At 54.5% G+C, this 12240-nt stretch overlaps 4 protein-coding genes across 4 annotated transcripts; 2 read left to right on the forward strand and 2 right to left on the reverse strand.

Moving 5' to 3' along the window:
- Nucleotides 1-1588: 1588 nt before the first annotated feature.
- On the forward strand, nucleotides 1589-3945 carry BO79DRAFT_263230 (alpha-glucosidase; the record flags this gene model as incomplete). The annotated part of the gene is made up of 2 exons (XM_025686653.1): nucleotides 1589-2583; nucleotides 2634-3945. The coding sequence occupies 2 exons, from the start codon at nucleotides 1589-1591 to the stop codon at nucleotides 3943-3945; spliced, it is 2307 nt and encodes a 768-aa protein (XP_025540565.1).
- Nucleotides 3946-4071: 126 nt separating this feature from the next.
- BO79DRAFT_263235 (polyamine transporter) lies at nucleotides 4072-6182 on the reverse strand. Its single transcript, XM_025686654.1, has 5 exons — nucleotides 6154-6182; nucleotides 5764-5985; nucleotides 5559-5705; nucleotides 4956-5498; nucleotides 4072-4895 (listed from the first exon to the last, which is right to left on the reverse strand). Exons 2-5 carry the CDS (start codon nucleotides 5869-5871, stop codon nucleotides 4122-4124), a joined length of 1572 nt encoding a protein of 523 aa, XP_025540566.1. The 5' UTR covers nucleotides 5872-5985; nucleotides 6154-6182; the 3' UTR covers nucleotides 4072-4121.
- Nucleotides 6183-6653: 471 nt separating this feature from the next.
- BO79DRAFT_263243 (nucleobase cation symporter-1 family protein) lies at nucleotides 6654-8667 on the reverse strand (the record flags this gene model as incomplete). Its single annotated transcript, XM_025686655.1, has 6 exons — nucleotides 6654-6990; nucleotides 7056-7345; nucleotides 7401-8099; nucleotides 8167-8250; nucleotides 8317-8475; nucleotides 8538-8667. 6 exons carry the CDS (start codon nucleotides 8665-8667, stop codon nucleotides 6673-6675), a joined length of 1680 nt encoding a protein of 559 aa, XP_025540567.1. The 3' UTR covers nucleotides 6654-6672.
- Nucleotides 8668-8938: 271 nt separating this feature from the next.
- BO79DRAFT_263245 (hydantoinase/oxoprolinase) lies at nucleotides 8939-12233 on the forward strand (the record flags this gene model as incomplete). The annotated part of the gene is made up of 6 exons (XM_025686656.1): nucleotides 8939-9271; nucleotides 9335-9407; nucleotides 9460-11325; nucleotides 11382-11458; nucleotides 11506-11709; nucleotides 11757-12233. The coding sequence occupies 6 exons, from the start codon at nucleotides 8939-8941 to the stop codon at nucleotides 12231-12233; spliced, it is 3030 nt and encodes a 1009-aa protein (XP_025540568.1).
- Between the last annotated feature and the right edge of the window lie 7 nt (nucleotides 12234-12240).

Raw genomic sequence — 12240 nt, forward strand, 5'->3', positions numbered from 1 at the left:
TCATCACCCTCCGCCATTTCCCCGCGGTCGGGGGTGGGCGAAGTAAATCTTAATCCCCTCGCGCCTCTGACCACCGATTTCTAAAAATACGTTCCGTGCATTGTCAAGGTATAAGCATAATTTATTTTTGGCACTAGTCTGGGCTATGCAGGAGGCTGCATTACCATGGATCTTCTCAGACAGGACCAAGGGAACGTATACCGACTGGTAATAATATGGCCAGTTGAAGCTGGACACCACCACTATCATATTGGTGCTGCGAAGCAAGCATAGGAAAAACAATCCCCATTCGAATATCGAGCTGAGCCAGAGTATCAGTGAATACGCACTTCAAGTGGTAAATCACTTGTGAGTAGCATGTTAAAAGGGACATGCCTCTTGGCCAACAAAGTCCCCTCTTCCACTCCTAGCTAGCAGTGGACAGCCTACCTGAGCTATCACCGCTAGTACAGATGAGGAGATAAAAGCAGCTACGACATGAGAACCAAAACAAATGACTATGGGCAGACAGGATACGAGGGCAGTCGGCTGACCGACAACAGGCATAGGGTGAATGCAAGACAACAATTCAACAACTAGGACGATGGTCCAGATATAGATTTGTTTTAAGCTATGTGACCCGGATGATACTGCACGGTCGGAATCGACACAGGGACCCAGGGGCTCACCTCCCCGTCAGCTCTGCAGTCAAAAACGGGTACTCCTGGAGATTTCGACAGGCTATAGGCAGCTCCTGTAGATTGCCGTTGCTGAAGGGCCGTGAGACTTGTGCAACCATCCAGAAAAAGCGTAATCAAAATTTTCCAGTTGTGGAGACAGCCATCGACTACTCAACATCGTGTAGTTGTTTGACCACTAGTTACACCGTCGTCCGACAAGTATATGACTCGCTAGGCTGATCCTGCAGCAGCAGAAGCTCGAGCCCATGGCCTGACCAGGGCCCGATGGGGCGATACAACGATTGGCCGGTACTGAGGGAAACCATAGAACTAACATGGTCGGCAGAACATAGATCAATAGGTTCTGCTTGAAATTCAGGAAATATGACCTCATTAGCCGAGTTGATCAACTCCCCCAGCCGGCTTTGTGGGGAAGAGGGCAGCCGTTGAACGAACATCATTGGCGTCTGGAGACTCTCCGGATTCCCCAGATAGTGGACACTCGACTCTTTCGGGTAAGAATCGGCATGCTGGTTCTCGTGGCTTCCGATGCCTCCATCCGTGACTAAATACGATCGAATGCCCTTCACGCATTTCGGCCAGCTTTGCCGAAGGGTCCACTGCCTGCCCCAGAGTCGGGAAATGTCCGCTCGTAGGGTTTGCTTTTGCTTCTACACGGTCCTTCATTTCTTTCCCACAGGGCAACTGAGCCGAGTCCTGCACCACCATCAACCGTTGTCTGTCCTAGATGGGAGCCTTTTACGAGCAAGCGACTCATGTATAGTCCCCATCAATTCAACCGGGTGGAGGCTCGCAATGGCAATGATGACATCTAGTGATCCGGACGCGGTGGGGAAGCCTAGCTATAAAGCCGGACTGGAAGCCGGGACATTAGTAGCATCGTCACAGGATCAAGTGTCTCGCCCAAGATGCCGTTGACCTATCTGGGAGCCCTGGCAATGCTGACTGCCCTGCCCTCATTGGGGCAGGCCCGGTCAACCTGGCCCCTGGGCAGTGGACTGGAGCTGTCCTACCAGGCAAGCCAACATCAGATCTCCATCCATCAAGACAACCAAACCATCTTCTCAACCCTCCCCGGTCAACCCTTCCTCAGTGCCAGCGCTGGGAAGGACCAGATTGTCGAGGATAGCGGCAACTTCAACATCACCAACGTGGCCCAGGCCCGATGCCAAGGCCAGAATATCACCCAACTGGCGGGTATCCCTCGTCGCGACAGTGTGAAGAACCAGGTCGCTGTGCGCGGTTATCTCCTGGACTGTGGTGGGGAGGACATTGCCTATGCCATGAACTTTTGGGTTCCTAAGACCCTTTCGGATCGTGTTGCCTTTGAAGCCACTGTTGACTCGGATGCGAATGCCAGTGTCCCCGTCGAACGTCTCTATCTCACATTCGCATCGCACGCGCGGGAGGACTTTTACGGTCTCGGTGCGCAGGCGTCCTTCGCTTCCATGAAGAATCGGTCGATCCCCATCTTCTCCCGCGAGCAGGGTGTCGGACGTGGTGACCAGCCATACACGGCCATCGAGGACTCGCAAGGTTTCTTCAGCGGCGGCGACCAGTACACCACTTACACGGCCATTCCTCAGTACGTCAGCTCTGACGGTCGCGTCTTCTACCTCGACGAGAACGATACAGCCTATGCTGTCTTCGACTTCCAGCGCCCAGATGCCGTCACGGTGCGCTACGATAGTCTCTCGATGCATGGTCATCTGATGCGGGCTGACAACATGCTGGACGCCATCACCATGCTCACCGAGTACACCGGTCGCATGCCGGCTCTTCCGGAATGGGTGGATCACGGCGCTCTTTTGGGCATTCAAGGTGGACAGGAGAAAGTCAATCGCATTGTGAAGCAGGGCTTTGAACACGACTGCCCGGTCGCTGGTGTGTGGTTGCAAGATTGGTGAGTGACCCACTGGCTTTTCTGCGCTCATCATTACTAACGGACCGTAGGTCAGGCACGCATCTGCAGTCAGCCCCCTATGGCAACATGAACATCTCGCGTTTGTGGTGGAACTGGGAGTCCGACACTTCGCTGTATCCCACATGGGCCGAGTTCGTCCAGGCTCTACGCGAACAGCACGGTGTACGCACCCTTGCCTACGTGAACCCTTTCCTGGCCAACGTCAGCAGCAAGTCGGATGGCTATCGCCGCAATCTCTTCCAGGAGGCTAGCAAGCACCGCTACATGGTGCAGAACACTACCACAAACGCCACGGCGATTATCTCCAGCGGCAAGGGCATCGACGCCGGTATCCTGGACCTCACCAACGAGGAAACTCGCGCGTGGTTCGCCGACGTCCTCCGCACGCAGGTCTGGAGTGCCAACATTTCTGGCTGCATGTGGGACTTTGGCGAGTATACCCCCATCACTGCGGATACCTCGCTGGCCAACATTTCCACCAGCGCCTTCTTCTACCACAACCAGTATCCGCGCGACCGGGCAGCCTACCAGCGCTCCGTATCCGCTGAGATGCCTCTATTCCATGAGATGGTCACCTTCCACCGCTCTGCCTCCATGGGCGCCAACCGCCACATGAACCTGTTCTGGGTTGGTGATCAAGCCACTCTCTGGACCCCCAACGACGGCATCAAGTCAGTGGTGACTATTCAAGGCCAAATGGGTATCTCCGGCTATGCCCACAGTCACAGTGACATTGGCGGCTACACGACCGTCTTCGAGCCTCCCACCACCAGTAACTCCTCCGGAGCCATCCCACGATCGGCTGAGCTCCTGGGCCGCTGGGGTGAATTGGGCGCCGTCTCAAGCGCCGTGTTCCGGTCGCACGAGGGCAACGTGCCTAGCGTAAATGCTCAGTTCTACAGCAACTCCACCACGTATGCGTACTTCGCCTACAACGCCCGGATGTTCCGCAGTCTGGGACCCTACCGTCGCCGCATCCTCAACACGGAGAGCCAGCGTCGCGGATGGCCGTTGCTGCGTATGCCGGTGCTGTACCACCCGGAGGATCTCCGCGCCCGACAGATCAGCTACGAGAGCTTCTTCCTCGGTCGGGATCTATATGTGGCACCGGTGCTCGACGAGGGGCGCAAGTCTGTGGAGGTGTACTTCCCCGGTCACTCTGCAAACCGCACGTATACCCATGTGTGGAGTGGCCAGACCTACCGGGGAGGACAGACGGCGCGGGTGTCGGCGCCCTTTGGAAAGCCCGCGGTGTTTGTGGTGGATGGAGCCTCGAGTCCGGAACTGGACGTGTTCTTGGACTTTGTGAGGAAGGAGAATGGAACGGTGCTGCATGCGTGAGCGTGTTGCTTCCGATTTAATGTGTACTAAAAGTATCCCAGTTTGGTGTTCGAGATGATTAGATGAATACATGAAGATATAGATGAGTTCGTATATGCCGAGAATTATAGATCGGTAAATTAAGTACACACATTACACTTCAGCACGCGATGTGCTGGTAGCAACTTCTAGGGGTATCAAACCTTCAACTTCTCTCCATCGTGTTCCACCGTCCCCTTCTCACTGATCCCATCCTCGACCTGCACGCCTTCCTCACTGCTGGCCACGCTAGCCAGCTGCCATTCGCGGATGGCATGCCCCTTCCACATGAGCAGCATGACGAACAAGAATGAGAAGATAGCAAAGAAAGCCATCATGCCATACACCCAGCCGACATCAACGGCAGCCACCCACGGGTCAATGTAGAAGCTGATAGTCAGACCGTAGACGATACGGTAGGCGCCTATCACAATACCCGCTTCTGCCGGGTAGCGCGTGAAGCATTCCACGACGTAGTTGACCGTCACCGGCACACTGGCCAGCGAGCCAATTGTTACAATGAACACTGCCAGTGCCAGCACCATGTAATGCAGGTGATACTGCAGAGTGGCGCCGAATAGGCCCAGTCCGATGGGATTGAGGATAAGACTGGGAATCCAGAGCACCTGCAGGCGGTACTCAGGCTTCCAAGCGCCGTGGTTGAAGCGTCGGGCCAACGCCAGGGGTAGTCTGTCGTTGTAGTAGTGGCCAACGAGCTGGACGACAAGGATGCCGATCCAGTGGCAGAAGGTGAAAGCGGCGTTCTGCTTCAAGGAGAAGCCGTAACCACCTTCCTCTGGCGTCCGCTGCAGCCACACAGGCACCAGGGCGTTCATGCCGACGTAGAACCCGAAGGAGATCAGAGTGAAGGTACCCATAATGACTGTGACCGGACAGATACCTATCAGAATGGGCGCCACGGCGATTTTCATCTAGATCAATGAACATCATTAGAGAGCCTATAACTAGTTCTTTTGAGGGTGGTCACTCACGGTAACCGACCAGGTGGTGGGTTGCACCAAACGCTGGCCGAAAAAGAAGGTAGCCCAGCGGTTGGCCAACCAGTTGGTCGGGATGGCGGGATTTCGATCGGGGTTCTCACGATCATATCCCGTCTCCTCGAGGAAGAGGAAGATGAGGATGGCTGTGGCACCCAATAGACCGACAGTCCACCAGAACTCGACGGGGAAGAAAGCATTAGCCGAGATGAAGGCCGAGAAGGTCGGGCCGGCGATGGTGCCAAACAAGAAGGCCATATGCAGGGCCATGAAGGCGCGACCGCGCTGATGCAGAAACAGCAGGTCGGTGATGACACGCGGGCCAAGAACGGTGGGAACGGCGCCGAAAAAGCCGGCAAAAAGTCGCGAGATGATGTAGGGGATATAATCATCAGAACGGGTCATGATGGCCGCCCAGATCTGACAGACGAGGGCACACAGAATGCACCAGAAGATAACGGAGCTGCGACCCAGTCGATGGGCGACAGGGGCAAAAAAGAAGGGCCCGAAGGCCATGCCCGCCAATGCGGCGGAGTTCTATACAGCTTGTCAGGACATACATTGGAGCAGAATGAGGACAGAAGTTGGTCGGCATACAGCATAGGACTCTTGGACCCTTGTTTTGCCATAGATCTTGGCCTGTTGGGCCAGATTCAGCTGGCCAGATAGGGGAGCGATAGCCCCCGAAAAAGAGGCCAGGCAGAGAGTGGCCAGAATAAGTTGTTTCCGACGATATGGCCAATTCTTCAAGCTATCAGCAGACATTCCGGGGCCAAAGGTGTTCTTGGGGCCAGATGCTTACGAGCGGGTCCTGGGGATGGGAACTGGGTCGAGGCACCAGCACGACCCCCGGCGGGGAATGTTCGGGGTGTTTACCCTCACTGCTGGTCTGAATACCATCCTCCTTCATTTTGACTGACTTGGATCTATGGTATTCAGAAAGGAGATCTCGAGAACAGGTTCAAAGAGGTTCAGGGCGTTCCCCCACAGTCCTGAAGAGGTTTTCGACGGCTTCAATTTTCGCCTGTCGATCGATTTCCGAACGCGTCATCCTCGGTGTTAAACCGAGCCCGGTAAGGATTTCCGGTCCAGCTACGGTTTCGGATTGGTTGACTGGCGCACAATGTAATTTTATCGCGATAGCTAGACTATTTAGCAGCTGTTGTTAATATGGAATATTATTATCTGCAACCCACAACTTGGGTCTGGACCAGACCCTGCATGTCCTGCATCTCAGGGGGGTGGTTGGACCATTGCCGCATCGGGGTGAAGATATTTCCAGCCGCTGTGGAGACAGACGGCGATCGGACTCGGTTTGTCCCCGGCAAGTCGCTTCCACCACATCAAGGGAATCAATGCTATGGCACCATATAGCTAAAGTGCTCAATAAGAGAAAATACATTCGTGGCAGCCAGTTGGATACTTCAGTTCCACTTACTGGCCTGATCTTACAATGCCGGCATGGCTACAAGTCACCGCGCAGTACCAGCTAGCAGTCACCTCATATATAGATATATATTCATGTCACTCGGGCAAGAAAAGGGAGAGCACCTTTAATGGACCTTCCAATGGTGTTTATTATAGATGCATCTGGTAGCGAAGTTTGGTCCATCAGGCTGCAATTCAATCATATGAAAAACTGGGCTCATCCATTCATTGCCTTAACTGGAACGCGTCAATAACAGCTTGCTGCCCGTCCACGTTGCGGAAATCAAACTCGCTCATTGATGGCAGTTTCTCCCTCATCATCCGAGAGCTTCGGTGACCTCACATGAATCACTGCTTCGACCGTAATCTGCTGGTCCCGGTATTCCTCGATCAGAATTCGAGATGTAGGGGCCGATGCGAGAAACGATCGCACCCGTCGGTCGGGAAAAACAAAATGCAGCGCCGCAAACACGGCGCCAGCGATCAACGCGCCGCTGAGGAAGCAGATGTAGTACAGATGCATCAGCCCGGCTGGAACATGGATGGTTGAATTGACGTAGGCAATGAAACCGGGAAGCGAGGGGACTGTCCCACAGAGCCACTGGCCCCCGTGTCAGTCCACCAAACGGGAAAAGAAGGGCCTTTGGAAGCGGAAGAGGGACTTACCGCGACAATGGCGCGCCAATTTACCCCGTATGTATACCAGTAGATGCTCCGTGCATCTCCCACAAACAGGTCCGGGACTTTGATCTTTCGCTGGTGGACGCACAGGTACGACGCGATCATCAGCCCGATCATCGGCGCCATGAACACCGAGTAGCTGCTAAGGACCGTGATAAACACCGTGGCCGTATTGACCAATCTCCATGGATTGGCTGCAATGGAGACCAATGCCGTCAGGTACGCGCCCCGACGGATGTTAATGTACCTGGGGAAGGTCGCCGCCAGATCGAACCCTAGCTTCGTCAATTACTGATTCCAACAAGGGCTGTGTGCAGGAAATCTTCCTACCTCCCGACAGAGCGTTGCCCGGGACATTGACACCCATCTGGGAGACAATCAACGCGATACCTCCGAAAAAGCCTGCCGCGCGCGATCGGGGGCCCCCAGTCTCAATGACGGCGCCCAGGAGCTTGGGAAGGTTCCAGTAGGCTTCTCCATAGCGTTCCTGCGTGGCCGCTGTGACGAGAATGCCAATCACGCCGATTATGATGGCGTACAGTGCCGCGCTGAAGAGCTGGCCATAAATGGCATCTTGAGGTCGTCGTGCGAACCGCGCGTAGTCGTTCTGGTTCAAAATACCGGCGCAGATGCTGCCTATCGTGCTGATGATTCCATACGCGATCATCCACCCAGAGACATTCGATCCGGAAGACAGCGTTTCACCGAAGCCGTTGGGACCCATGGTCGCCAATGACCAGATTAGCAGTACGAATTCGAAAACAATAACAATGACAGCCGAGATGTAGAACATTTTCTGCAATTTATGCGGTCGCACATAGATTACCGGCAGAGAAAGAACCATGAAGATGATGTATCCTACGAACTCGGCGGTCGTCATGCCGGTGTCGGCGGGCATGTGGTTGGGGATGCGCTTCTCCAGCGAGGGCCAAATGGCTTGCAGGCAAACATACACACACTCGCCTCCGATCCATGCTTGAAAGGCATCTGTCGTGAGGTTGGCGGTTAATATCTGCTGCGACGGGTGAACTAAATGACTTACACCAAACTAGACCTATCAGTGGGAGCGTTTCTGACTTTCACCGGTGGGACTTACTGAGGGAGAGAAATATACGGTTCCAGATGACAAAATGGCTGCCATACATGCCCCAGACATACCGATTCACAACAGGAAATCCAACTGAACATGATATCAGTTAAGACCCGACGACACATGCAGAGCGGGTTAGCCCCGCCAAACGCTTACTATGATAATAGGCCCCGGGCAGCGAGTTGAGGACGATGAAAATGGTCGCCAGGATATTCCCGACCACGATGGCGACGATGGCTTGCCACCAAGACAGTCCCAGGGCGATCAACGAGCTGCCGGTCATATATCCAGAGATGTTGGAGCTGATGAGGACCCCTGCGCAGAATACTCCTGTTAGCGAGTCCTGCACAAGGAAACATGGAGGAGTGTCCCCTGACAATAATTGTTGAAGGTCCAAAACCCCCAGCGGCGGCGATCCGCCTGAATGGGTTCGATATCACTATTGATCCATCGGTCGGGAATGGTCTCTCCCTCTTGGGGGACCTCGAGCCACTGCAGGAGCGTCATGGCGAGCTGGCTGAGTTAAACACCACGCGATGAACACATGAAGCCTAACTACATCCTGGATCCAGAGAGATATACCCGCCGGTTTGGGTGATAAGGGTTTATCTCGGCCGGCGCCAGCCAAGATGAGCGACATCAGAGGAAGCGGGGTTGGGGTCTAGCCTGATTGCGACTGCAGAGAATGAGGGCGCATGTGCCACAGGTACAAATGACGGGTCAGTCCCGCCCTTGAAGCCTATCTGGTTCCCTTATCAACTATCAGTGGTCCGTCAAGATGGCATTCTATCGAATCGGTGTGGATGTGGGTGGCACCAATACCGATGCTGCTATCCTCAACGCGGCCGCCGCAACCCTCCATGAACAGGACTTGCATCAAAATCGACAGAGGGGTGTGTGCGCTTCCAGCAAAACTCCCACCACTGCCGATGTCACTTCTGGTATCTGTACCGCCATCGTCGATGTCCTCTCCAAAACGCAGATTCCCGCCCACGAGGTGCGCAGTGTAGCCATCGGCACAACTCACTTCGTCAATGCTGTTGTGGAGGCCGACCCCCGTCGACTGAGTAGGGTTGCTGTCGTTCGTCTGTGTGGTCCATACACTAGAGCGGTATTTCGACCCTTAAACAGCCCTGGTCTCTTCATGGACAATCTGTCGCTGATGGTAGCTTAGGTACCGCCATTCTCCGACTTTCCACCACGACTCCGTGAAATTATCGGAGGACCGGTTTTCTATCTCGACGGAGGTACCTCAAACAAATCCCAGTGTCATTGGCGATGCTAATAAATACGTCTAAGGTCTCGAAATTGATGGTCGGGAAATCGCGCCCATCTGCCCTCGACAAATTGAGGATGCCGTGTCTGCGATCGAGAAGGCCGGAATCACCACCGTCGCTCTCGTTGGGGTGTTCTCGCCCCTTGACCACGGGGGCACGAATGAGGTAGCTTGCAAGAAATTGATGTTACAGCAAAGCCCTGACTTATCCGTGGTGTGTTCTGCCGATATTGGCAGTGTTGGGCTGCTGGAACGTGAGAATGCGACGATACTCAACGCCTCCATCCTGGCTTTGGCGAAGAAGACCATCCGAGCTTTTTGTCTCGCCATGAAGGACCTACAGCTCAAATGCCCGTTGTATCTTACTCAAAACGATGGTACTCTGACGAGCGCAGCCATGGCCGCAGAGCGACCTATCCAGACGTTTGCCAGTGGACCGACGAATAGTCTGACGGGGGCAGCTTATCTGGCCGGACTGGACCAACGGAGTAACAGTAGCAGCATCATGGACAAGATTGACACCCAAGTCCTGGTTATGGATGTGGGAGGAACTACGACCGATATCTGCGCTCTCTTGCCATCTGGATTCCCCCGCAAGGCCCCCAACTTTGTTCAAGTCGGTGGAGTACGTACGGCGTTTCCTATCCCAGAGGTGCTCTCAGTGGGACTGGGGGGAGGGAGTCGCATCCACATTGATGGCGCCAAAGACACCGTGAGTGTTGGACCCGATTCGGTCGGTTACCGTTTGACACAGGACGCCCTAGTCTTTGGTGGCGATACCATGACCTCTACAGATATCATTGTCGCGTCTGGCAAGGCTGAGTTGGGAGAGCCCTCTCGGGTAAAACACCTACCGGCCACTGTTCTCAGGAGAGCTCGCGCGGGCATGAAGAAAATCCTCGAGCGCGCTATTGATGAGATGAAAGTGTCTGATCAGCCCGTGACCCTCTTACTGGTCGGGGGTGGCTCCATCGTGTACATGGACGCACTTGAAGGCGTCACCGAGTGTATTCTTCCTCCGCACCATGACTCTGCAAACGCGGTTGGTGCTGCCATTGCCAAAGTATCTGGTGAGGTGGATGTTATTGAAATCCTGGAGGGTCGCGATGAGGGAGCGGTAGTGGAAGCAGCAAAGCAGCAAGCAATGCAGGCCGCCATCGAACGCGGGGCTGACAAGGACGATGTGAGCGTTGTGGAGGTCGACAAAATACCACTGCAATATGTCACAAACAAGGCGGTCCGGCTTATTGTCAAGGCTGTTGGAAAGCTGGCAACTCCTGCTCCAGGCAGTGATTCTGCAGAGGAGCATTTAGTATCTTGGATGTCAACTGATGTCGATGATTCGTACTTCAAGGAAGCATCAGAAGTCGAGAGGGCGGCGAACGGCATTCCCCCCTCCCTAATCAGCACCAAACACAGTGCCTCCCTCGATCTTGATAGATATGTTCCGGAGGTGGCGGACCAAGTCTGGTACCTTTCCCCCGTCGACTTGGAGTTCATCGCGACCGGAACCGGTGTGTTGGGCACTGGCGGTGGGGGCCCGTCTTATCTGCAGTATTTGCAATGCCTTGACTGGCTGCAAAGCCCCGACGCAAAGGGACGTATGAGGGTGGTATCTCCAGATAGCATGAACGATTCGGGTGTCTGCGTGTTTGGATCGTGGTACGGCGCTCCCAGTGTTTCGGGGGAGCGAATCCCGGCCAAAATAGAACTCACAACTGCCATCGACCATGCCGTCCGTCTCTCTGGGCATACACACTTTGAAGGAATTATCGCCGACGAAATTGGCGGAGGGAATGGCATGTCCACCTTTCCCACCAGCGCCTACTACGATATTCCGGTTCTCGATGGTGATCTCATGGGCCGTGCGTATCCCACCATGGAGCACGGTAAGAAACCATTACCCCTATAACCTGCTAGAACTAATGCCGAGTTCGTGTTCTAGGAACGCCATATGTTTATGGACAACCCATCACCCCGTGCGTGGTTGCGGACGCGAAAGGTAATGTGGGAGTGGTGTTGGTATGACTCTCCCCTCTAAAGACACTTTCTCCGCTGATTATCTGTAGAAAGCCGAATCCAACCGGCGAGTCGAGGAACTGCTTCGATGCCAGTGTGTGAATCTCGGAATCTCGACTGCTGTTGCTGCTGTGCCCTTGACCTTTGACATTGTCAAGAAATACTGCATCCCCAATACAGTGTCCCAAGCCTGGTATCTTGGTCGCGCAATTCATCGCGCGCGCCGGTCCAAGACAAACATCATCAAAGCCATTGTAGGTACTACTCTTATACCATAATGCGTAAACTAATGCGACCATAGTTTGAAACCACACCTGGCAAATTGCTGTACAGTGGCAAGATCATCGACGTGAAGCGAGATGTCAGTCGCGGGTACACGGTCGGCCAGTGCACAATTGCCCCGTTCTCCGGCGAGGAGAGAGAGACCATGGACAACCAGGTCTCGGCAGAGACACGTCACTTGGTGATTCCATTTCAAAATGAGTTTCTGTATGCTGCGTACATCGACCCCGCAAACCCCACAGCCCAGCAGGTTATCTGCACAGTACCCGACCTCATCTCGGTTCTAGGCCAAGATGGCGAGGTAATCGGGTCGCAGGAGCTGCGGTATGGCCTGCGCGTGAGTGTCATCGGCATAGCGGCGCATCCTCTCTGGACCGGAGATGAGCGAGGACTGCGTATCGGAGGACCACAGGGCTTTGGATTGGAGATGGAATGGACGAGTATCGGTCCGTATCAGGCACCGCGCAGTGTCATTGCGGAGTTTAACCAGCAGTAATGGGGTA

Source organism: Aspergillus costaricaensis (genome assembly GCF_003184835.1).
Source record: "Aspergillus costaricaensis CBS 115574 unplaced genomic scaffold BO79scaffold_12, whole genome shotgun sequence".
NCBI lineage: Eukaryota > Fungi > Ascomycota > Eurotiomycetes > Eurotiales > Aspergillaceae > Aspergillus > Aspergillus costaricensis.

Bases quoted from the DNA above. Each gene is read 5' to 3' on its own strand.
- BO79DRAFT_263235 (XM_025686654.1), bottom strand. From the start codon at position 5,871: ATGAAGGAGGATGGTATTCAGACCAGCAGTGAGGGTAAACACCCCGAA. The intron at 5,706-5,763 runs GTAAGCATCTGG...GATAGCTTGAAG, and splicing joins CCCATCCCCAGGACCCGCTC to AATTGGCCATATCGTCGGAA. The intron at 4,896-4,955 runs GTGAGTGACCAC...TCATTGATCTAG, and splicing joins CCACCACCTGGTCGGTTACC to ATGAAAATCGCCGTGGCGCC.